Below are 25,244 nucleotides of genomic sequence, written 5' to 3'. Positions count from 1 at the left end.
GCCATTTGTCTATGTGGCTCAGTGCCAGATAGTGTTTGATAATACTGTTGTGGAGCACCTTGGGGTGGTTCTGTGAATGGAATTTCCAATTGAATGGCAGTTTATTATGGGGAGATTTTTCAACCTGGGTCGGAACTGAGTGCAAACTGAATTCTAACTCCCCACACTAATTTTCTTGTGAATACAGTAAGAAGGATACAGTAGAGGGATACGGACCCAAGAAGTGTAGAAGATTGTAGTTTAGTCCGGCAGCATGGTCGGCATGGGCATGGAGGGCCGAAGGGCCTGTTCCTATGCTGTACTTTTCTTTGTTCATTGTTCTTTGTAAGTCTTACAACACCAGGTTAAAGTCCAACAGGTTTGTTTCGAATCAGTAGCTTTCGGAGTGCTGCTCCTTCACCTGAGGAAAGCTAGTGATTCAAAAAAAACCTGTTGGACTTTAATCTGGTGTTGTAAGACTTCTCACCCCAGTCCAACGCCAGCATCTCCACATCATTTCTTGTGAATGTCATGAACTCAAGAGAGTGCAGCGAATTAATCAGAGCTGGGTGAAAACTCAAGGGTGAAAATAATGTGATAGTGGTTTTACAATTCAGTGCTCAGGATATTTAAATAATTTTTCTTCTGTATGTCTGTGACAGAGCAAGACAGCTGCCAGTCAGGGCTGAATGACTGTTCAGATAATGGAACATGTATGAGACAGAATGCAAGCTACACCTGTCAGTGTAATGCTGGGTTCAATGACACAAGCCCCAGTGTACCTGGAAGGAGATGTGAAGGTAGGACATTGCCTGAGTTGAACGTGATTTTAAATGATTGGGTTAAAGGAACTTGTGCTCCAAGCCATAGTTTTGAACTGATTTCTTGTTTCAGACATTGACGAGTGTCAGACTGGGAACAACACGTGCTCTGATTTAGCTGTCTGCACAAACACTCCAGGAAGTTTCTCATGTCGCTGTTTCCAGGGGACTAACGATACCAATCCGACAAACCCAGGAACAAATTGCTCAGGTAAAGGCCTGTATAAAAATAGGGAAGAACCCCTAAAACTATACAAGACACCAGTCGGATCACACCTGGAATACTAGGAACAGATTTGGTCCCCTTATCTAAGGAAAGGTATACTTGCATTGGAGGCAGTGGACAGAAGGTTCACGCGGTCGATCCCAGATATGTAGGGATTTTCTTATGAGAATAGGTTGAGCAGTTTGGCCTGCACTCATTGGAATTTAGAAGAATGAGCGGCGACTTTATTGAGATACATAGGATTCTCAGGGGACTTGACAAGGCAGATACTGAGAGTCTAGGACCAGAGGGCATTATCTCAGAGTAAGGGATTGCCATTTAAGATAGAGATAAGGAGGAATTCCTTCTCTCACTGGGTAGTGAATCGTTAAGTATGTTAAAGGCTAAGATATGCCAATTTTTAATCAGTTAGGGAATCAAGGGTTATGGGGATAAGGTAGGAAAGTGGAGTTGAGGATTTTCAGATCAGATCAGTCATGGTCTCTTTGAATGGTGGAGCAGACTTGATGGCCCAAATGACCTACTTCTGCTCCAACGTCTCATGGCCTTATGAACAGCATTCTAATGCGATCTCGCAAAACGTTGCGTTGTGAATCCCGGCCATTGTAGGCAGATGAATTGTTAGCGAATCTGTATATTAGGGTGAGACAGGTCGCATTGGCAGCTGGTGGGGGCACTGGCAGTGCCAAGGTGATGCCCTGCGTGCATGCAAGTGGTTACGGTGGGAGGTGGGGCGGGGAGGGCTGGCTGAGGGCGCCTTTAGAGATGAGTTAGGGCTTTGAGGGGATTCGGGGGTAACATTGGGGGGGGTCGAGATATAAACAACATTAATGACTATGTGGGGGGGAGGGGGGGTCAGGATCAGTAAGTTTGCGGATGACGCAAAGATTGGCCGGGTGGTTAACAGTGAGGTTGAGTGTTTCGGGTTGCAGAAAGATATAGACGAGATGGTCAAATGGGCAGATGGAATTTAACGCTGAAAAGTGTGAGGTGATACACTCTGGAAAGTGTAATTTGACAAGGAAGTATTCAGTGAATGGCCTGACACTGGGAAGTTATAGGAGCAAAGGGACCTTGGCTTGTTTGTCTATCGATCTCTGATGCCAGAAGGGCAGGTCAACAGGGTGGTGAAAAAGACATCTGGGGCACTTGCCTTTATTAATCAAGGCATAGATTACAAAAGCAGGAAGGTCATATTGGAGTTGTATCGAACTTTGGTGAGACCATTCTGGTCGCCACATTTTGGGAAGGATGTAGTTGCATGGGAGGAGGTCCAGATGACACTCACCTGGATGTTGCCTGAGATCATTGGGTTAAAGTAACGTGTGCTCCAAGTGATAGTTTTGATCAATTGCTTGTTTCAGACATTGACGAGTGTGAGATTGGGGACAACTCATGCTCTGATTTAGCTGTCTGCAAGAACACTCCAGGAAGTTTCTCATGTCGCTGTTTCCAGGGGACTAACGATAACAATCCGACAAACCCAGGAACAAATTGCTCAGGTAAAGGCCTAAATTCTTTAAACCAGGAATGATGGGGCAGTATGCAATATTGGAAAATAATTCTAGATCATAACCACTAAATGCATAAATTAAATTCTCTTCTCTTTGCCTTTCTTTCCTGTCTTGACTCCATTCAATTTCCTTTCGCATTAACTTGCCCCCAGCCGAGACAAAGTCAACCAAATGGGAGTGACAATGACATTTTTAAATGAAGAAGGTTTTCCATTACGCCACCCTTCAAAGGAATTTACATTCATTATTAACTGTCCTTTTTATACCTGCAGATCCCGTTTTGGGCACTTATAGTGGGGCGCCAAGATGACCCCGCTATCCCTGCTGGGTTTGTTTAGCCTCTGTCAGGAATGCCCCATGAAGGCTGCTTCTACCTCATTTCCTACACCGATGCGCTCAGCTCTTCAGTGTAGGGTGATGATTTGCGGATTGGGGTTGCATTTTTAAATGCCGTCCCAATCTCCCCCCCTCCTCCACCGCGGCCTCCGGAGCACCCCCCCCCCCCCCCCCCCCCCCGAGATTGCTCCAGCGTATCTCAAGGTTGGTCAGCAAGTGTATAAATACAAGCAATCTGACAAATTATTAAAAGATGCTTGATTTTAATTTTCATCTTAAGTTCCACCACATTAAGTGGGAGTGCTGCAACAGGATTAATCTTGAGCTTCACTGCCTCATCAACAAATCTAATTTCAACACTTGCCGCCACTTTAACTGCTGTACCTTCTCAAACATCAGCGAGTGCCGCCGCCCCATCAGCTCACATAATGCCAGTGGCCCAACGCCAAACCCAGCCCTCACCAACACTGCTCTCATGCAAACTAACCTCACTCCATCTCCAATAAACAGTTTTGTGGGTGTAGCATTGGTGCATTCAACTACAATTTCTGTCACAGTTATCAGCGGAACGACCTCTGCCACCACCAGTTCTCCCACCACAACCGTGACGACCTCTGCTCGTCCAACAACAACTCCGACAACAGTTATCAACGGAACGACCTCTGCCACCACCAGTTCTCCCACCACAACCGTGACGACCTCTGCTCGTCCAACAACAACTCCGACAACAGTTATCAACGGAACGACCTCTGCCACCACCAGTTCTCCCACCACAACCGTGACGACCTCTGCTCGTCCAACAACAACTCTGACAACCAGCTCTACAGTAACCACCACTAGTGCCGCCACCACAGCCACTGCTGCTCCATCCTGTGGTAAGTTGCATGATTATTTAATATAACAGAGCTAATATTGACACAGTAATTAATGGAGAACCATCATATCATGGCTCTCTGTTAATTACAGGCCAAATTCGATTGGATGCTGAAAAAATATATTTACGTTGGGATCTTATTGTAGATTATTACAAGTCAAAGAAACAAAGCACATTATGGCCAATTTCACCGGCCTGCCAGTTGATAATTCATGGGTAATACTGTATACACCTGAATTTCCGATACCTGCTATCAGTAGGCAGATTTTTCCGCCAACAATACAAACTTAGAACAAATAAGAAGGGGGGGGGGGGGGCGGCACGGTGGCACAGTGGTTAGCACTGCTGCCTCACAGCACCAAAGACCCGGGTTCAATTCTGGCCTCGGGTCATTGTCTGTGTGGAGTCTGCACGTTCTCCCCGTGTCTGCATGGGTTTCCTCCCACAGTCCAAAGATGTCCGGGTCAGGTGGATTGCCATGATAAATTGCCCCGTAGTGTCCAAAGAATGGGTGGGGTTACAGGGTTAGGGCGGGTGAGTCTAGTTCGGGTGCACTTTCGAAGGGTTGGTGCAGATTCGATTGGCCGAATGGCCTCCTTCTGCAGTGTAGGGATTCTATGATTCTATAAGCACATATTTGAAAAGGTGAGCTGTTGCAAATTTCCCGGTAAGAAAAGTGATCCATGATGATTTAATATAGGATGCAAGGTTGAATGGTGCGCTGGGGTTTCATTGGCAGAACTTTACTCTCGCGATTAAATGGATTAGAGTGAAGGCGACCAAGTGCAGAATTAGGGCAGCACGGTAGCATTGTGGATAGCACAATTGTTTCACAGCTCCAGGGTCCCAGGTTCGATTCCGGCTTGGGTCACTGTCTGTGCGGAGTCTGCACATCCTCCCCGTGTGTGCGTGGGTTTACTCCGGGTGCTCCGGTATCCTCCCACAGTCCAAAGATGTGCAGGTTAGGTGGATTGGCCACGATAAATTGCCCTTAGTGTCCAAAATTGCCCTTAGTGTTGGGTGGGGTTACTGGGTTATGGGGATAGGGTGGAGGTGTTGACCTTGGGTAGGGTGCTCTTTCCAAGAGCCGGTGCAGACTCGATGGGCTGAATGGCCTCCTTCTGCACTGTAAATTCTATGACATGGAGATGGTGGATCGGTTTGGGTGATGGATCATGTTCTTTCATCTTGTTCTTTCCGCAATATATATTTTTCACGCAATATTAAGAAAATGTCATTACAGCCTGCATCCTGAATTATTACATTCAACCCATTCATTGCTGAACATGCCACTAGAGTTCTTCCTCTCCAGTTATTTTTCCCTAGTGGGATGTCATCCATTTTATGTTAATATATTTAAGAAAAATGAAGTGCTTAGGATGACAATGATTCAGATGCTGAGGCTTGAGTACAAAGATGTGTGATTTTATTACAGAGCCACTGAAATTCATCCGTATTCGTTTGGTAACGGCGGAAAGTGAGACAATTTCCATTACCTGGGATACAAACAATGCAATCAAAGAGCCCTTCTTCAATGTCACAATCTCCACAATTCCAGTGAGGACCATTAGAACTGACAAAAACAAAGCTGAATTCAATGATCTCCAGCCAAATATTGAATATGAGATTAAGGTTTCCACAACAACGTGCGGTCAACTGCAGATAATTACAGAGAAAGTCAGGACAGGTACGTTGCTCAAGCATTATGTTGCTGCTGTTCTTCCCTCAGAGCTCTCAGATGCTTGTTAGCTGGAATATTTGAAATCTGTACTGGGGCAAGTGTACAGTGCAATCCAGTTTAGGGATTAACAGCAAGGTGAACCAATGAAGAACTGAAAGTGTTTATCCATTCAATTAGATGCATAGACCTGCAGCATTGGAGTTACATTGCACATTTGCGATGATGCAAATTACATTGGAGAATGGGAAGGGAACAAAATCCATGATGGACTAATCATATATTGGTTCTGGATGGGCTGAGCAGCTTTTCGCATTCTGAATTTTAAAAATTTCTCGACAGGGGGGGGCGGCACGGTGGCTCAGTGGTTAGCACTGCTGCCTCACAGTACCAGGGACACAGGTTCAATTCCAGCCTCGGGTGATTGCCTGTGTGGAGTTTGCACTTTCTCCCGGGGTGCTCCGGTTTCCTCCCACAGAACAAGGATGTGCAAATTTGATGGATTGGCCGTGATAAATTGCCTCTTCGTGTCCAAAGATGTGTCGGTCAGGTGGGGTTATGAGGTTACGGGGGAAGGGTGGGGGAGTGGGCCTGGGTAGGGAGCTCTTTCAGAGGGTTACATAGAACAATACAGCGCAGTACAGGCCCTTCGGCCCACGATGTTGCACCGAAACAAAAGCCATCTAACCTACACTATGCCATTATCATCCATATGTTTATCCAATAAACTTTTAAATGCCCTCAATGTTGGCGAGTTCACTACTGTAGCAGGTAGGGCATTCCATGGCCTCACTACTCTTTGCGTAAAGAACCTACCTCTGACCTCTGTCCTATATCTATTACCCCTCAGTTTAAAGTTATGTCCCCTCGTGCCAGCCATATCCATCCGCGGGAGAAGGCTCTCACTGTCCACCCTATCCAACCCCCTGATCATTTTGTATGCCTCTATTAAGTTTCCTCTTAACCTTCTTCTCTCCAACGAAAACAACCTCAAGTCCATCAGCCTTTCCTCATAAGATTTTCCCTCCATACCAGGCAACATCCTGGTAAATCTCCTCTGCACCCGCTCCAAAGCCTCCACGTCCTTCCTATAATGCGGTGACCAGAACTGTGCGCAATACTCCAAATGCGGCCGTACCAGAGTTCTGTACAGCTGCAACATGACCTCCCGACTCCGGAACTCAATCCCTCTACCAATAAAGGCCAACACTCCATAGGCCTTCTTCACAACCCTATCAACCTGGGTGGCAGCTTTCAGGGATCTATGTACATGGACACCTAGATCCCTCTGCTCATCCACACTTTCAAGAACTTTACCATTCGCCAAATATTCCGCATTCCTGTTATTCCTTCCAAAGTGAATCACCTCACACTTCTCTACATTAAACTCCATTTGCCACCTCTCAGCCCAGCTCTGCAGCTTATCTAAATCCCTCTGTAATCTGCTACATCCTTCCACACTATCGACAACACCACCGACTTGAGTATCGTCTGCAAATTTACTCACCCACCCTTCTGCGCCTTCCTCTAGGTCATTGTTGGTGCAGATTCGATGGGTTGAATGGCCTCCTTCTGCGCTGGAGGAATTCTACATTTCTATTGTAGTTAACTCATGAATGTGAATCATTCCCACATCACCCGTGATGACTTTAGCTGGAATACACAGGGTGAAACTTGATCGCCCCTCCTCCCCACGCCCCAAGGCCAAAAAACATGTCCGAGCTACGAGATGAAGCTGGGCCTTTGATTCCAGATTCATGTTGCCTGCTGTTTTACCTCGTTGCAGTGTCAACCAGTTTTAACCCTGCTGTTGGTTGGCTGAATCCCTGAGCAATGGGCTAATATTGTAACTGGCAAACAGCAGGCAAACCTGACAACTGAAAGCTAACATGCACCTTTTGAAGGGAAGGCATTGGAGCAGGAACAGGGGGTTAGGAGTCCTTTGCGAGCTGATTCTGAACATGGAATGGTAGAAGATTGACACACCGTGGGAGAGAGCTGAACGATCAGTCTTCAGTGTCCCTCGGTTTTCTAGATCATGGTGTTCATTTGCCAGGCGAATGCCCTCATGGGATTGTCTGCTGGCACCATCGGTGGGACTCATGGGTTAGGTTTAACCCATAAGGACACAACAACATCTCCTCGTAATGACTTTACTGTGAAAGAAAAGAGAGAAACTGATTTCAGGGTGAGCATGTGGGAAGATCAGCATAACCTAAAAATAGGATCAAATCATGTTTTCCTTCAATGAAAAGGCTCTCAACTTTAGTGCTGAGAAATGTTTTTTCTGTTGGGACGTGGCTAAGGAAGACATGGGGCGGGATTCTCCGTTGCCCGACCCCGATATCGTAATCGGGCGGCGAATCCCATTTTACGACCGAATCGGGGGCGGCGCCTGATTTCAGATGCTCCGCCCCTCCAAAGCGCTGGCAGGGAAGGGGGCTTCGGCAAGGGCTGGGGTTACTGTTTAGGGGGTGGTCCGGTGGTGGCGAGGTGGGATCCAGGGGGTCATTATCTGGCAGGTAGGGTCTACGTGTGGCCGTCGCCATGTTGTACGGTGCGACCACTGCAGGTCATCGCTGTGCGCATGCGTGGCCAGGGACCGGCAATTCTTCGGCCAATTTTGCCGTGTAAGCCAGGAATTTTAGCCGGCGTCGCTGCTCACCTCTCATCGGTCCCCGAGTCGGTGAGGGTTCAGCACCGATTTTGGCATCGTAAAACGCCACAGTTCCCACGCCGGCATCGGCACTTTGCTGCAAAATCGGAGAATCCAGCCCATAGTATCCCAAATTATTTGACAAAATATTACTTGGATCTGGCCCAATGACCCAGAGACATGAGTTCAAATTCCTGCAACTGCAGGAGAATTTAAATCCATCTTATTAAATGTTGTCCCAAATCCATACCAAGATACAATAAAATAAAACTTCCCAGTTTGGGATGCCCAGAGTCAAGGGGGCAAATCCCAGCCTCCGAAAAGCACACCAGAGTCTTGTCTCAGACACTCTAATACTGATACTGGCATTGTTAGCCACAGTCTGATGCCATTTGAACCTATCGCTTGAGGAACATGAATGAAATTGATATAATTTACACATATAATTTATGTTTCTCTTCAAAGCTGCCGCTGTGTTGGAGGTAGCAACAAGAATTACAAATGTGGAATTTATACCAGCACTTAGCAACAGGGAGAGCAAGCCTTTCAAAGAATTTGAAAAGAATTTCACTGATGACGTAAGTTATTTTTTATGTGTGGTGGGATATTCACTCGACTGACTGATGCCACATTTCTCTGTCAACATTTACTCATGATAATTGCTGGCCCTTGGGCGTAAGGTTTAGTCATACTGTAATAACCAACTTGGGGTGGTTATTACAGTAAGGGGTGCCGAAAGGCAGCGAGCGTGAGCATTAGGTGCCGGAGATCCCTCTTCCTGGATCTACACAGCTCACCACACCTCACGAGATCTAACGTGATCTCGAGAAACGTCGCGATGTGAATCCCGGCCATTGTGGGCGGATCAATTTTTAGCACATCTGCATGTTAGAGTGAGACAGGTGGCATTGCCAGCTGGCAGGGGCACTGTCAGGATGCCAGGGTGGCAGTGCCAAGGTGCTAAACTGGCATTTATCTCGTGATGGGGATTGGGTCCGTTGGTGCCCTGCGCGCATATGTGTAGGATCAGCAGGTAATACTGCTGAGGTAATACACTTTGGAAGGATTAATTTGACAAGGAAGTATTCAATGAATGGCCTGACACTGGGAAGTTCTAAGAAACAAAGAAACCTTGGCCTGTTTGTCCATAGATCTCTGAAGGCAGAAGGGCAGGTTAATAGGGTGGGGGAAAGGGCATATGGGACACTTGCCTTTATCAATCATAGATTACAAAAGCAGGGAGGTCATATTGGAGTTGTATAGAACTTTGGTGAGGCTACCATTCTTGTCATCACATTATAGGAAGGATGTGATTGTGTTGGAGGAGGTACAGATGAGACTCACCACAGTGTTGCCTTGGATGGAACATTTAAGTTATGAATAGAGGTTGTTTTTGGTGGAGTAGAGAAGAGGGAGGGATGACCTTTTCGAGGTGTACAAGATTATGGGGGGCATGGACAGGGTGGATAGGGAGCAGCTGTTCCCTTAGTTGAAGGGTCAGTCATGAGGAGACACAGTTTCAACGTGAGGGGTAGGAGGTTTACAGGGGATTTGCGAAAAAACATTTTTACCTAGCGTGTGATGATGGTCTGGAATACACTGCGGGGGAGGGTTTAGAGGCGGGTTGCATTTCACCCTTTAAAAAGTACCTGGATGAGCTCTTGGCACGTCACAACATTCAAGGTTATGGGCCAAGTGCCGGCAAATGGGATTAAGCAGGTCAGGTGTTGATGCAGACTCGACGGGCTGAAGAGACTCTTCTGCACTGTGTGATTCTGTGATTTTGTGAATTACTTAAAGAGAGACAAATGGGAGAAGGTGTCATGAGATCAATGGCATCCATGTGGGACATTGATAAACAACAATTAAACCTGCAGCAAAACCTCCTGTAATAGAATGCTGCCCTTAATTTTCAGTGTGGACTATATGTCCAGATCAGGAGTTGGATTTGAAGCAACAGCTTCTCAACTCCCAGGGAAAGGTATCGTTAGCAGAAACAAAGCTGGACACACCTCCATTTGCAGGTATTAGAATCCAGGCTGACTGTGGGAAGTCCTTATTTCCAATATTTAGAGGCGTAAAGTTTGATGCTCATGTTCTCTGGCGGGAGTGTGGTGAAGAGACAAATATTAGAAGTGGATATGTTTTCTCTTTCAGGTGGTGAATGGATTCAGCAAAACATTTCAGGATTTACACAAAAAAGGAAAAATTATAATTATTATCATATCCATTAGAGAAGGAAGCCTACTTGTGAATTTTACGGTGGCAGTGTCAACAAACGTGAGTGTCACGACAGCCAGCATCGGAGAAGCGCTCACTGAATCTTTAAACAATAGTCAAAAGTTTGTTGTAGATCTCCGAAACACAACTATTGTAGGTAAGGAGTTCTAACAAAAGCATTTCAACCACTGGTTTCATAAGTCTTTGCAAGTATCGAGAAGGATGTATTTTTTTAGAGTGTAAAAGTTAAATGAAAGGATGGGGCCTTTCATCCAGTCTAAAAAGAGGCAAGTTTCAGTTAACTGATGCCAAGTTGGGGTTTTAAGGGGGCCGAGCTTGGCAGGTTGGAGGGGAAAATGTACAGGGCCTGACAGGTGTTTAGTATCCCACAGATGTTTCATTTTGTTGTCCAATTTGATCCAGTTTAATTGATTCTGTGAGGTGAAAGTCTTTGATTCAAACCATCGCAACATCACGATTCAGCTGTGTCACACTGACCAACTCCGAAGTTTGCTGTTGGCTGGAATGGATGGTCAACGGAAAGCAAGCCAGTTGCCAATAGCTTACAAAATGTTAAATGCAAATTTTTGTGAGGAGATGTCCTGGAGCTGGATCCTCTGGTGTTTGTCGATAGCAGGATTCCATCTTCCCGCCATTTGTCAGTGGAATTCCGGCCCAGTCTTAATTGCCAATCTGTGTCCCCTTCAATCAAAGGCCCTGAAAGAATTGTTTCTCAATGAAGTAAATCCCCATGAATTATAATGAAAACAAAAAACGTAAAGGAACTACCAGATGGTCCTTGGTTGATGGGATCAGTGTTTCAGATTAGGAAAATAATCCGATTTTTATATATTTCAAAATTAAGATTAAAGTAAAATGTCTGAAGGCCTCAGTTCTGCTTAATGATTCTGTTGGAAATATAGGACTTCAATAATATACCTGCTCGGTTTACAAGGCCTTCAGCATACAGTTAATGGTCAGAATTCTCACTTACTTCATATTTCACAGAAACTGCATTCCCACTGAAGGCTCCTTTTCTGCCATGGATTGCAGTTTCCAGATACTGCTTTGATTTATTTTTATTCATTCCAGACTCCTTCCTAAGGTTTTCACTTCCTAACTGTTTCAAGCGTTCAAGCTGTTGGCGTTGCCAGCTAGCATTTTGTTGCTTGAATCTTTGCAGAATTGTAACATCAAGGCTGCGAAATGGGGAGCACTTCTTATTTCAGATGCTCTGTGTTTCTATAACGTCCTCGAGTGCTACAACCCTCGGAGATCTCAGTGCTCCTTCCATCCAGGACTCCTGCACATAGTCTAATTTTGATTGCTCACCCAATGGCAGCCACGCCTTCAGCTGACTGGGTCCTAACCTCTGGAATTTCCTCCTCAAACCTTTGGTCTCTCTCTCTCTGACTCCTTCTTTAAGATCCTGCTTGTGATTGGATTGGATTGGATTTGTTTATTGTCACGTGTACCGAGGTACAGTGAAAATTATTTTTCTGTGAGCAGCTCAACAGATCATCAAGTACATGAAAATTAAATAAAATACATCATAGGGCAACACAAGGTACACAATGTAACTACAGAACACCGGCATCGGATGAAGCATACAGGGTGTAGTGTTAATGAGTCAGTCCACAAGAGGGTCATTTAGGAGTCTGGTAGCAGCGGGGATGAAGCTGTTTTTGAGTCTGTTCGTGCATGCTCTCAGATGGAAGAAGTTGAATGAGTGAGTAAGCCAGGTGGGAGGAGTCTTTGATTATGCTGCCCGCTTTCCCCAGGCAGCAGGAGGTGTAGAAGGAATTAATGGATGGGAGGCAGGTTTATCATAGAATCATAGAATTTACAGTGCAGAAGGAGGCCATTCGGCCCATCGAGTCTGCACAGGCTCTTAGAAAGAGCACCCTACCCAAGGTCAACACCTCCACCCTATCCCCATAACCCAGTAACTCCACCCAACACTAAGGGCAATTTTGGACACTAAGGGCAATTTATCATGGCCAATCCACCTAACCTGCACATCTTTGGTCTGTGGGAGGAAACCGGAGCACCCGGAAGAAACCCACGCACACACGGAGAGGATGTGCAGACTCCGCACAGACAGTAACCCAAGCCGGAATCGAACCTGGGACCCTGGAGCTGTGAAGCAATTGTGGTATCTACAATGCTACCGTGCTGCCCATGTGATGGACTGGGCGGTGTTCACGACTCTGAAGTTTCTTGCGGTCTTGGGCCGAGCAGTTGCCATACCAGGCTGTGATGCAGCCTGATAGGATGCTTTCTATTTAACCGACCTTTTGACCAAACTTTTGATCTCCTGCCATTTGTCTATGTGGCTCAGTGCCAGATAGTGTTTGATAATACCGTTGTGGAGTACCTTGGGGTGGTTCTGTGAATGGAATTTCCAATTGAATGGCAGTTTATTATGGGGAGATTTTTCAACCTGGGTCGGAACTGAGTGCAAACTGAATTCTAACTCCCCACACTAATTTTCTTGTGAATACAGTAAGAAGGATACAGTAGAGGGATACGGACCCAAGAAGTGTAGAAGATTGTAGTTTAGTCCGGCAGCATGGTCGGCATGGGCATGGAGGGCCGAAGGGCCTGTTCCTATGCTGTACTTTTCTTTGTTCTTTGTTCTTTGTAAGTCTTACAACACCAGGTTAAAGTCCAACAGGTTTGTTTCGAATCAGTAGCTTTCGGAGTGCTGCTCCTTCACCTGAGGAAAGCTAGTGATTCAAAAAAAACCTGTTGGACTTTAATCTGGTGTTGTAAGACTTCTCACCCCAGTCCAACGCCAGCATCTCCACATCATTTCTTGTGAATGTCATGAACTCAAGAGAGTGCAGCGAATTAATCAGAGCTGGGTGAAAACTCAAGGGTGAAAATAATGTGATAGTGGTTTTACAATTCAGTGCTCAGGATATTTAAATAATTTTTCTTCTGTATGTCTGTGACAGAGCAAGACAGCTGCCAGTCAGGGCTGAATGACTGTTCAGATAATGGAACATGTATGAGACAGAATGCAAGCTACACCTGTCAGTGTAATGCTGGGTTCAATGACACAAGCCCCAGTGTACCTGGAAGGAGATGTGAAGGTAGGACATTGCCTGAGTTGAACGTGATTTTAAATGATTGGGTTAAAGGAACTTGTGCTCCAAGCCATAGTTTTGAACTGATTTCTTGTTTCAGACATTGACGAATGTCAGACTGGGAACAACACGTGCTCTGATTTAGCTGTCTGCACGAACACTCCAGGAAGTTTCTCATGTCGCTGTTTCCAGGGGACTAACGATATCAATCCGACAAACCCAGGAACAAATTGCTCAGGTAAAGGCCTGTATAAAAATAGGGAAGAACCCCTAAAACTATACAAGACACCAGTCGGATCACACCTGGAATACTAGGAACAGATTTGGTCCCCTTATCTAAGGAAAGGTATACTTGCATTGGAGGCAGTGGACAGAAGGTTCATGCGGTCGATCCCAGATATGTAGGGATTTTCTTATGAGAATAGGTTGAGCAGTTTGGCCTGCACTCATTGGAATTTAGAAGAATGAGCGGCGACTTTATTGAGATACATAGGATTCTCAGGGGACTTGACAAGGCAGATACTGAGAGTCTAGGACCAGAGGGCATTATCTTGGAGTAAGGGATCACCATTTAAGATAGAGATAAGGAGGAATTCCTTCTCCCAGAGAGTAGTGAATCGTTAAGTATGTTCAGGGCTAAGATAGGCAGATTTTTAATCAGTTAGGGAATCAAGGGTTCTGGAGATAAGGCAGGAAAGTGGAGTTGAGGATTATCACATCAGAGCAGTCATGTTCTCATTGAATGGTGGAGCAGATTTGATGGCCCAAATGACCTACTTCTGCTCCTACGTCTTCTGGCCTTATGGTCTGCTGAACAGCGCTGTTACGTCCCGGAGTATCAGCGAGTGGAGTATCAGCGAGAACCTGACGGGGGAATTACCATGAGAACTAGAATACTCCAGGATCCTTTCTAGCCCAAAAGCGCAAATTACCCATTTTTAACGTGAGTTGTAATTTAAAGCAAGTGGCTGTATTGCTAGATTTTGTCTGAATAATTATTGGAAAGGAAGATCTTGGGATAAATATTTTTCTTCGGCACCAGTGCAGATCAGCGATAGTGAATGGTGGAATGAGACAGCACAGGGTGAGGCCATTTAGACCATCATTTGCGCTGGGTCTTGTAAAGGTTTGTCCAGTTAATCTCACTCATCTGCCGTCTCCGCATTGCCCTAGATTTTGGTTTCTATTCAAGTACATTTCCGAATCCCTTTTGAACGTTACTATCAGATGTGTTTCCTCCCTTGATTCAGGTGCTGCTTTCTAGATCATAACCACTAAATGCATAAATTAAATTATCTTCTCCTCCTTGCCTTTCTTACCTGTCTTGACTCCATTCAATTTTCTTTAGCACTAACTTGCCACCAGCCGAGATTAATTCATATCAAATGGGAGTGACAATTACATTTTTCAATGAAGACGTGTTTGCATTACACCACCCTTCAAAGGAATTTACATTCACCATTGACTGACTGACTTGTCCTTTTTGTACCCGCAGATCCAAATACCTGTTTCACAATTGAGGATACCTGTGCCTTGTTTCAATGTCTGACGAATAACGTTTGTCCCCGTAAGTAACCTCACATTCCCTGGTCTAAAGCTGCGATACAGTCCAGGCATTGAGCCCCTTCACTGTGAAATTAACTGGCAATTAAGGACCTTAGCCTGCCTCCACTGGCACAATATGCTCGGCAGTGGAAGGTGGGCGAGAGTGGGAAGAACCATTTTTTTTCACCAAAGTTGGGGAAAGCTGGGAAGGAAGGCGGGATCATTTGCCAGCGGTGCCCTGTCGCATTACAGAGACCTTACCCCCCGGATCATCCTGTGAAAAGCAGAAGTTAGAACTGTTAATGTTTCCATTTTTGTAAAAGTGAAGACTCCTTTTTGGAAGAGGGGCTTTAATTATTGACTGCAGAAAACCAATGTGTAGCTCTATATCCTGCTCAATCCGTTGCTAACTTTTGGTTGGTTCAATTGGCTCTGTTTTATAACCTTTGCTCTCGAGTCGCCAGGTATTTTTATGATACCGCCACGAGGTTCAAGTTCAAGTAATGATCAATAACTCAACACACCAATTAGTAAGATTCAAATCAAAGCACATTTATTATACACAGTAATCACTACTCATGCATAAATTCTACTTCTGAGCTACTCCTACAACTAACAGGCCTATACTTAGCTTCGGACTGGCCCACCAGGTCAGGGGAACAAATGGCCTTTCGTTTGTGTTCTGAGTCTGCGGGATTCAAAGTTGGTACGGACTGGTAGCTAGGAGCACCTATCTCGTAGCAAGCGTTGACTTAAGACTTACTGGCTTTTGGCGGCAGCTGAACCGGTCACTGTCAAGGGTTGGTTTGCGTTGCTGAGTGACCCGGTCAAGAAGAACGATTCGAACTTGGGGGCTTAACTTTATAGTCCCCAGGGGCTTTCCGCCTTTCGGGGCGGACCCTGTACCTGGTTCCAAGTGATTGGACTTTGTTCCAAACGCTTGGTTCGATTTCTCCAATACTGGAGCGGTTCCCTGATCGATGGGCGGTCTTGAGGTGTCCGTTAACCTCTTTTGTGTTGACTCCTGCTGGTGCCGGGGAGTCTGGCTTGGCTTTGTTTATCCCAAATGTTTTGATTGTACCTGGGGATCGCTCATTGGTATGTAGATGGCTGCACATTATTATGCAGATGGCTGCTTGTATCGATGCTGTCTGGGCTTTTGCAGAGTATAATACACAGTAAACTTGCACCTGCTAGTTTCTGCCTGTGTTGGCTGAATGTCCCTGCAGCCTTTGCTGTTCTCCACTTTACGTCGGGAGTTGGCCAACCCAGGTGGCTACAAATCCCCCCCCCCCCCCCCTCCCCTCAACTCTGTTCCTCTAGGGAAGGATGGTGGCGCAGTGGGTTAGCCCTGTTGCCTCACGACGCCGAGGTCCCAGGTTCGATCCCGGCTCTGGATCACTCTCCGTGTGGAGTTTGCACATTCTCCCCGTGTTTGCGTGGGTTTTGCCCCCATAACCCAAAGATGTGCAGGCTAGGTCGATTGGACACATTAAGGAAAATATTAATTGCGTACTCTAAATTTATAAAAAAAACTCTGTTCCTCTGATGGTGGAATCCTGTACACCCCACAATTGACAGCTGTGGCTTTAGCAGCTAAGGCGAAAGGCCATGGAATTGCCAAGTTAAACCCTCCGTCACGACAAGCAAAAACCCACCCAGAACCAAAACCCCCCCCGTGAAAATCAGGATAAAAGCATACTGGTCCAAACTGGTTTTTTTCCCGGGAAGTAGGTGCTGCCGGCTGGGCCAGCATTTATTACCCATTCCTGCTGATCTGGAGTCACATGTAGGGCAGACCAGTTAACGATGCTATATTTCCTCCCCGATAGGACATTATCGGGATAAAACCAGATGGGTTTTTACAACAATCGACAATGGTTTCATTGTCATCATTAGGCTTTTGATTCCATATTCATTTCTCATTGAATTCAAATTTCACCATCTGCCATGGTGGGATTTGAACCCGGTCCCCAGAGCATCATCAAGTTACTCGCCTAGTGACAATCCCACTTGGCCACTGCCGTCCCTGTTGGGATGGTGATAATGAAAAAAAAACAAAGTGCTGGAAATACACAGCAGGCCAGGCAGCATCTGCGGAGAGAAACATAGAACATAGAACATAGAACATAGAACATTACAGCGCAGTACATGCCCTTCGGGCCTCGATGTTGCGCCGACCTGTGAAACCACTCTAAAGCCCACCTACACTATTCCCTTATTGTCCACATGTCTATCCAATGACCATTTGAACGTCCTTAGTGTTGGCGAGTCCACTACTGTTGCAGGCAGGGCATTCCACGCCCTCACTACTCTCTGAGTAAAGAACCTACCAATGACATCTGTCCTATATTTATCTCCCCTCAATTTAAAGCTATGTCCCCTCGTGCTAGACATCACCATCCGAGGAAAAAGGCTCTCACTGTCCACTCTATCCAATCCTCTGATCATCTTGAATGCCTCAATTAAGTCACTTCTTAACCTTCTTCTCTCTAACGAAAACAGCCTCAAGTCCCTCAGCCTTTCCTCATAAGATCTTCCCTCCATACCAGGCAACATTCTGGTAAATCTCCTCTGCACCCTTTCCAATGCTTCCACATCCTTCCTATAATGCGGCGACCAGAATTGCATGCAATACTCCAAATGCGGCCGCACCAGAGTTTTGTACAGCTGCTACATGACCTCATGGCTCCGAAACTCAATCCCTCTACCAATAAAAGCTAACACACCGTATGCCTTCTTAACAACCCTCTCAACCTGGGTGGCAACTTTCAGGGATCTATGTACATGGACACCGAAATCTCTCTGCTCATCCACACTGCCAAGAATCTTACCATTAGCCCAGGACTCTGTCTTCCTGTTATTCCTTCCAAAATGAATCACCTCACACTTTTCTGCATTAAACTCCATTTGCCACCTCTCAGCCCAGTGCTGCAGCTTATCTATGTCCCTCTGTAACTTGTAACATCCTTCCGCACTGTCCACAACTCCACCGACTTTAGTGTCATCTGCAAATTTACTCACCCATTCTTCTACGCCCTCTTCCAGGTCATTTATAAAAATGACAAACAGAGTTAATTTTTCAGCTTCGACGAAAAGTGGTCAGCCATGGTTATGATATACAATTCCATCACAACATTACGGGCCTCAATAACCGATCAGTGTGTTTTAACAGAGATTGAGCGCTAGCTGGGTGACTAATGATTGGTTAATTGTTATTTCCAAAGCCAAGAAAATATTCAAGGCAAGAATCACGTTAAAGTCCAGGCTATTCAGAAATGAGCTAAAAAATCCAGCAAGTGACGAGTACAAGAACCTAGCGGCGGAAATTACAGAGGTGGTAAGTGCTTTGTTCCAATCATAGCCTTGTACAGCCAACAAGAGATATGGCACCCCTAGGGTGGGGGCGGCGGAAATTTGAAAGGGGGTTGAGGAGGGAAGAAGAGGCATATGATAAACTTGTGCTTAAATTTTGCTCAAATGGTCTTCATTCTGTAGTCAAGTTGGATATAGATGCTCTTTGAATGTCCCAACATTTACATTCACTTTGATATGTTTTAACATCAGAAGGAAATCATTGATCAGGGAGAAATGTGGTTAAGGCTGAAAATATTAAACATGTTTCAGTCACTGGACACTCTCTGCCTCATGTATATTGTTGCCACCTGTATAATTCAAAAACAGTCATTGTCTTCTCACTAAAGCTAAACCTAAAAAATACCCTGCAGCATAATTTTCTTTGAAGTAAAATTGCAGGTCAGAGGGTATCTGGAAAATCTTGACCTTATCATGGCCAGTCGATCTGTATGGATAGGGAAATGGAATTCTAATATTCAGCCTGCGTCAGAGTGAACGGACAAGTGAGTTCTTTTTGGGTTGACAAAAGCAACAAGGAAATGGAGGGTAGGAATTTGAGCTTGCGTGTCACACATGCCAATTCCCTGTAACAAGTGGCAACTTTATCCATTGAGCAGAACAGTCTCAGGACAGGATATTCTGACCCTTCCCGCCGGCGGGATCCTCTGGTCGAGCCGAAGGTGACACCCCCCCCCCCTCCCCACCCCACACCACCCCCAACCTCATCCCCATGGAGGTTCCCCAGCAACCAGGAAGGGAGAACAATACAAAACTGTGTAGACATCAGCAGCACTGGAAGATCTCGCAAAACGGCCAAATATGAGCCCGCATTCACTGCCAGGAAATTTGGAGATCTATTAACAGTCATCAACTCTCCAAGTTGCTTCGTCCTGCCCACGACAATGGTCGCCAGGGCCAGAATTAGAAAATCCCGCACTTAGAAAAAATAAGGAAATACAGCTTGAGTGCAGTGGTTTTGTTGTCACTGTCAGAATTGCATAGTAATAAATAGGCATCGAACCACCAAAAATGGTAAGCAAAATATTATTAGTACCTTCAATTTGGATCTGGGATGAGCAGGATTTCTCCTCCTGACTCTTGTGTCCTCCTGGTGGCCACTGCCTGCTTCAGTTGGAACCCTTCCACTGTCCTCTCTCCACTTTGCCTAAGTGCAGCATCTGGTGGGGGAACAACCCAAAATTTAGTCCTGCAAAAGGGTGCGCAGTCTGGGGAGGCGAAATGAGTGCCTAGGGCATCTCTGTTTGTCCAGGTACTGAGGACAGGTTTGAACGAAAAAGCACCGTGGGTGCAGCTACACATGAACTGCAGCTGGGCAAGAAGACGGCTCAACACCACCTTCTCAGGGGCAATTAGGGATGGGCAATAAACGCTGGCCCAGCTAATGACGTCTTCATCTCACAAAAGAATAAATGACAGAAAACAACAAATGCGAGCCTTGTTGGCGACTCTCACATCCCATGGAAAATAAATTAGATGGAGCCAATGCAACTATCCCCAAAATACTCCGCAGCGCTAATGAGGGCACTGAATATGCCATTAAGCTGGTGCCTGCTGGGAAAATAACATTTTGTTTTCTCCTTTGTAGCTTGTACCAGCTGCACGAAACAGACTGAATGATAGCGCTTTTAATATCATCATCGTTGGTTTTCAAAATGGTAGCGTGCTGGTAAATCTCTTACTCCTTCTGAACAACACCTCCAACATCACTGCGGACACCCTGGAAAGTGTTATTGCTGATGCAATCAAGAGTGTTGATAACCAAAGTTCTGTCACCGTGACAGGTAGGGCTGATGATTTTAATGGACGATTTTATCACTTTCTCACAAAGCGCTGTTTTAATTCCTCACCCAATTTACAGTTGAACTGCCATTGTTCAAAGCATAGTCAAGGAAATGCATGGAACATATTCAGACTGAAGAACTGGAGGTTTTGTGGAGGTCTTGTCACAAGAACTGCACCAAATGAAGGAACATTCAGTGCAAGCACCTGGGACAAGGGCTGAATTTAACAACACCCCAGCAGCCAGGAGGCCACCCCTTTGCCCTCCCTCCCACCTGTCTGCGATCTTTCAGAGTGGATAGTCAGATGCTCTTTCCTAGGGTAGGAGAGTCAAGTACTTGGGGACATAGGTTTAAAGTGCGTGGGGAAAAGTTTAGAACAGATGTACGAGGCACGTCTTTTACACAGAGGGTGGTAAATATATGGAACGCGCTGACTGGGGAGGTGGTGGGAGCAGGTACGATAGCGGCATTTAAGGGACATCTAGACAAATATATGAATAGGGTGGGAGTGAAAGGATACGGACACCGTAAATGTAGACGGTTTTAATTTAGGCAGGTACCATGGTCGCCGCAGGCTTGGAGGGCCGAAGGGTCTGTTCCTGTGCTGTATTGTTCTTTGTTCTTCTGTAATTTTAATGGAAGCCTAGCCACCTGCCATCACCCTAATTTCAGGACCCTAAATAGCCCCACCAGCCACTATATTCTGCCAGAGTCTTGGGGAGGTAGTATATAAATGGCCCTGTGACATTTGGGGAGAAACGTACAACTACCAGGAACAAGGTGAATGTGGCCATGCTCTTTATTTTCTATGCATTTTTGGGGGACCCAGAAAGCAGGATGGAAACTAAGTTGGGAACCATAGCATCATATGAAAGTTTTTATTTCAAATACAATGAAAATTGACCCTCTTTGTGCCGGTTGCTTCACTTCCTAGCAAATCTATTTGTAAAATATGTTTTCTCCAGTGGTAAGGCACAAGTCAGAAACAGGGTAATTCATAATAGGGAGTCAAGAAGTGGTTGACCAACTAAATCATAGAATCACAACAGTGCAGAAGGAGGCCATTCGGCCCATTGAGTCTGCACCGACCCTTTGAAAGAGCACACTATCCTGGCCCATGTCTCCACCGTATCCCTGCAACCCAGTAACCCCACCCAAATTTTTGGACACTTAAGGGGAATTTATCATGACCAATTCACCTAACCAGCACATCTTTGGACTGTGGGAGGAAACCTCAGCACCCGGTGGAAACCCACGCAGACACCGGGAAAACGTGCAAACTTCACAAAGGCAGTCACCCAAGGGCGGAATCGAATACGGGTCCCTGGCGCCGTGAGTCAGAAGTGCCAACAACTGTGCCATCGTGCTGCCCCTGGTTCTGTCTTTCCAAAGGAGGACACAAATAACGTCCCAGAAATGTTGGGGAACACAGGGTTTAGTGAGAGGGAGGAACTGAAGAAATCAGTATTATTGGGGAAATGGTGTTGGGGAAATTGATGGGATTGAAGGCCGATAAATCCCCAGGGCCTTATAATGTCTACCCCAGAGTACTTAAGGAAGTGGCTCTGGAAATAATATTTTCAATGTTTCTAATTACCTGATCGCTCTGCAACATTCTTGAACCGTTGCGTCATCTTAGAGGGAAAAGAAACGTCCATTCTATTTCCTTTTCTGTACAAAACAATTCACCCCGATGTGACACTGCATATGTGGAACATTTCTAAAATTCCTTCATGCACTGCAGATGTTGCTGACTGAGCCAGCATTTATCTACAATTGCCCTTGAACTGCGTGGCTTGCTTGGCCATTTCAGAGTGACAGTAAAGAATCACGTCAACCACATTGCTGTGGATCTGGCCAGACCGGGTAAGGACAGCAGATTTTCTTCCCGGAAGGGCATTAATGTGGCAGGTGTTTTTTTTTATATGACAATCGTTTTTTTTATGGCAATGGTTTCATGACCACCATTAGGACTTTTAATTCCAGATGTTTTTTTAGTCAGTTCAAATTTCACCATCTGCCGTGGTGGGATTTGAACCTGGGGCCCTGGGCTTTGCCCTGGATCTCTGGATTACTAGTCAATGACAATAGCACTACACCACTGCCTCCCTAATATTCATAATACATATTTCATGTCATCTTGTCCAAAACATATTGTGCTCTTGTGTGGTCATTATGTGTGGTATTTGTTTTATGACTTTTTCTTTACATGTCCAACTTATCCTGTTTCAGGTGCAGCGCTGGTAACAACCCCGGCTCCCACCACGCCTCAGACTGTTCTCACAGGGCAGACTCCATCGGATAACTCTGGGTTCAAGGTGGCTGTGATAGTGTTGGGAGTCATACTTGGTGTAGCTCTGCTCGTCATCCTGGCAATTGTATTGACGATGGTTTGTATGATGAAAAAATCTGGACGTTACTTCATAAGTGGTTCAGACATGCTCCAGAGGTTCAGCTACAAGTACATATAGCACAGTCGGGTAAAACCTCGCCATGGCAAATCATTTTCCTATGGGTTTTGCAGCTTTTGAAACAAATCTTTCGCAATGCCAAGGGCTCAGGGAAGAGAAATAATACTGGAAAGAAATACAGTATATATTAATGGAGAGAACTTATAGATTTCTTGTCTCTCATTCAGTCTGATATATTTTTTTCTAAACAGATTGATCTGCGAATGGGAGACTATATTAGATTTTATTCATGGCATCTATAATGAAAAAAGGGTTGATTTCATAATTGGCTACACAGATCAGGAAAATTTGGACTTGCAAATCATAAACCATTTCTTTTAATAACATTCATATTAATATTCAGCAATTCTGTGTAATCCTTACAAGAATCGTGCCTTGTTATTTATCCCCTTTGTGCATTCAAACGCTCCGGAGCTATTAAGAAATCTTAACAACTACAATGTGTAATGTTAACTGAAGATAATTGTAAAAAGTCCAATGTAACAAGGACTTTGAATAGCTTTAAGCGTCAGACCCTGAATGCTTCAACCTTGGGATACATTTCCTACTGTTCTGAAACATTTGAAGGAAGATCATTAGTGTTCCTGAAGGAACAGATTATGGAAATTGTATTTGGAGTGTTCTCTTGCATTAGGCTTGTAATTCATTGATTTTTGGAGCACTGCTCTTAAAGAGTTTTCTTATAATGAGAGACTGTGTTGTGTAGCTAATGGGTTCTGAGCCATGCTAATTACAGTGGTCATGCCACATTTGCATCGCTGTTTGTGCCATCGCATCTCATCCACTGCTCAGGGTTAGCATTGTACTATCATTCTTGGAATAGGTGGGGGCAATGCACAAAATAAACGTAAGGATCTCACGGCTGCAAAATGCTTCAAATCTCAGGTGTCTCGTGTCCATCTGCGTGTGTGGGTGAAGGTTTGTCAATGTTTTCTTATTTATATGTTGTTTGGTGTTAGTGCCGGAAGAAATTCTTGCAAATGAGCAGTGAGTCATGATTTCCGGTGACTGTCCAATGTTTTGAGAACGAGAGAGTAAAATTTTGTAATCTTGGGTGGCTGTGACCCATATTTCTTGCACTCATTCTGCCCACTGTTATTGAAAAAAAACAATAATGAAAACACTTTGCACTTTAAAAAATACTGAACATCACGTTCCCTCAGGTCACGATGGGCATATTTTACTTGGCAAGGAGGGGCAGGTTTGGGTGGGGGTGGAGGGTTCTATCTCCCAAAACTGCCAGAATGTGTCAGAAACCCAATCTGATTGCATTTCTGGCTTTTACTGGGGTGCGTTCCCACCCAAAGTCCTGTGCAGATGTTGAGTGTCTAAATTAGATATGCTGAAGTAGAATGGATTCAGGCTTTGCTGAAAATTCCAGCTGTTCCTGAGCTATCCGACACTCACAACAAGCCCATTGCCCAGCAGGAATTCATTGGATGTAACTGACCATTTGGAAAGTCCTTGAAGAGTGACACTGCACAGCTGTTTGCCTGCCCGTGTGTGCTCCGAGGACATCCTCTGAGTCTCCCTTGATTTACAGGTGACTCTGAACTTTTGGAAGTTTAGCTTGGACCTGATTGACCTTGCTCTGCACCGCTCTGCTGTTACCCTTCACAGCAGCATATGATCTACCTGGCCCACTATCAGCCTTCCCATGCTGTTAGGTAAAAGCCCAGTGCGTCTGCAACATTGTGAACTTCAAAGTGATGTGTCTGATTACAGTTCCGAGCAATATCCGCAGTTGCTGAAAATAGTGAACACAGGGTATGATTAGCATCTTAATAAAACATCAGAAAATAACCCTTATCTCAGGGAAACACATTGAATGTACAGTTTGTTTTGTTAAACGGGACATTTTTCAATCTTGTTAAACGGGACATTTTTCAATCAATGTCCTGTTACAATTAAATCATGACACGTGAATTCATGATTTGTCAGTGTTGGAGAGTTAGTACCAATAGGTTCGTCATATAGATCATGACACAAGGGTGAATGAAGCCAAGCTTTGCATTCATGTTCTATGCACTGTCATTATTTCTTCAGATGTTGAAAATACTGAGTATATATTATTTTTCCATTTATGTTTGAAATTGTCATAGTGTACTCTTCTACAAATAAAAATACATGACTAATCAAACTGTATGAGATTTGTGCTTGAGAGTCAGTCCGCGTGCATCATTCTAATCGTATTGTTCAAACATTTGAAAGTGGAATCTGTCCGATTCAGCCATGTTGCAATTAAGCTGTATGGCCCTTCACGCTATCCAGCCACAGGAACCAAGTCATTCCCTCCAGGACAGACAGACAAACAAATACAGATTATTTTTTAAAACACTAACCAATTCACGGGAGCAGAAGATCCTGGGAAAATTCCTCTTGTTCAAAAACAAGCACTAATAAAGAAGGCATATCACCCAACATGTACCAATATCACTCTCCTCCAGATACTGGTTAAACTCTCTTTTGTCAGCCTTAGTCCAGCTGGTAGCACTCGCTTCTAAGTCAGGAAGTGCGGTGCGGGGGGGGGGGGGGGGGGGGGGGGGGAATCCTCACACTGTGTTCAAGTCCAGTCCTTGAGCAGAAGAATCAAGGCTGACACTCCAGTGGAGTGTACTACTACACTGTTAGAGGTACCGCCTGTACAATGGGACATGAGACGAAGACCATGAT

General features: G+C 45.1%; 1 protein-coding gene across 2 annotated transcripts in view; it reads left to right on the top strand.

The window, feature by feature from the left end:
* LOC140427678 (uncharacterized) overlaps positions 1–24,711 on the top strand; it is a 59,376-nt gene extending 34,665 nt beyond the window's left edge. Inside the window, exons 9-21 of one of the 2 annotated variants that reach the window (XM_072513160.1) lie at positions 642–779; positions 874–1,011; positions 2,391–2,528; positions 3,434–3,751; positions 5,186–5,437; positions 8,550–8,662; positions 10,242–10,461; positions 13,265–13,402; positions 13,497–13,634; positions 14,892–14,963; positions 18,169–18,281; positions 19,905–20,100; positions 22,333–24,711. In XM_072513160.1, the coding sequence (XP_072369261.1) occupies positions 642–779; positions 874–1,011; positions 2,391–2,528; positions 3,434–3,751; positions 5,186–5,437; positions 8,550–8,662; positions 10,242–10,461; positions 13,265–13,402; positions 13,497–13,634; positions 14,892–14,963; positions 18,169–18,281; positions 19,905–20,100; positions 22,333–22,571 (2,213 nt within the window). In that variant the 3' untranslated portion in view covers positions 22,572–24,711. The remainder of the gene's footprint in view (positions 1–641; positions 780–873; positions 1,012–2,390; positions 2,529–3,433; positions 3,752–5,185; positions 5,438–8,549; positions 8,663–10,241; positions 10,462–13,264; positions 13,403–13,496; positions 13,635–14,891; positions 14,964–18,168; positions 18,282–19,904; positions 20,101–22,332) is intronic. The other variant, XM_072513161.1, reaches the window with a different exon arrangement.
* Positions 24,712–25,244: the final 533 nt, after the last annotated feature.

Source organism: Scyliorhinus torazame, chromosome 8 (genome assembly GCF_047496885.1).
Source record: "Scyliorhinus torazame isolate Kashiwa2021f chromosome 8, sScyTor2.1, whole genome shotgun sequence".
Taxonomy (NCBI): domain Eukaryota; kingdom Metazoa; phylum Chordata; class Chondrichthyes; order Carcharhiniformes; family Scyliorhinidae; genus Scyliorhinus; species Scyliorhinus torazame.
This window is presented reverse-complemented; position numbering and strand designations above follow the sequence as displayed.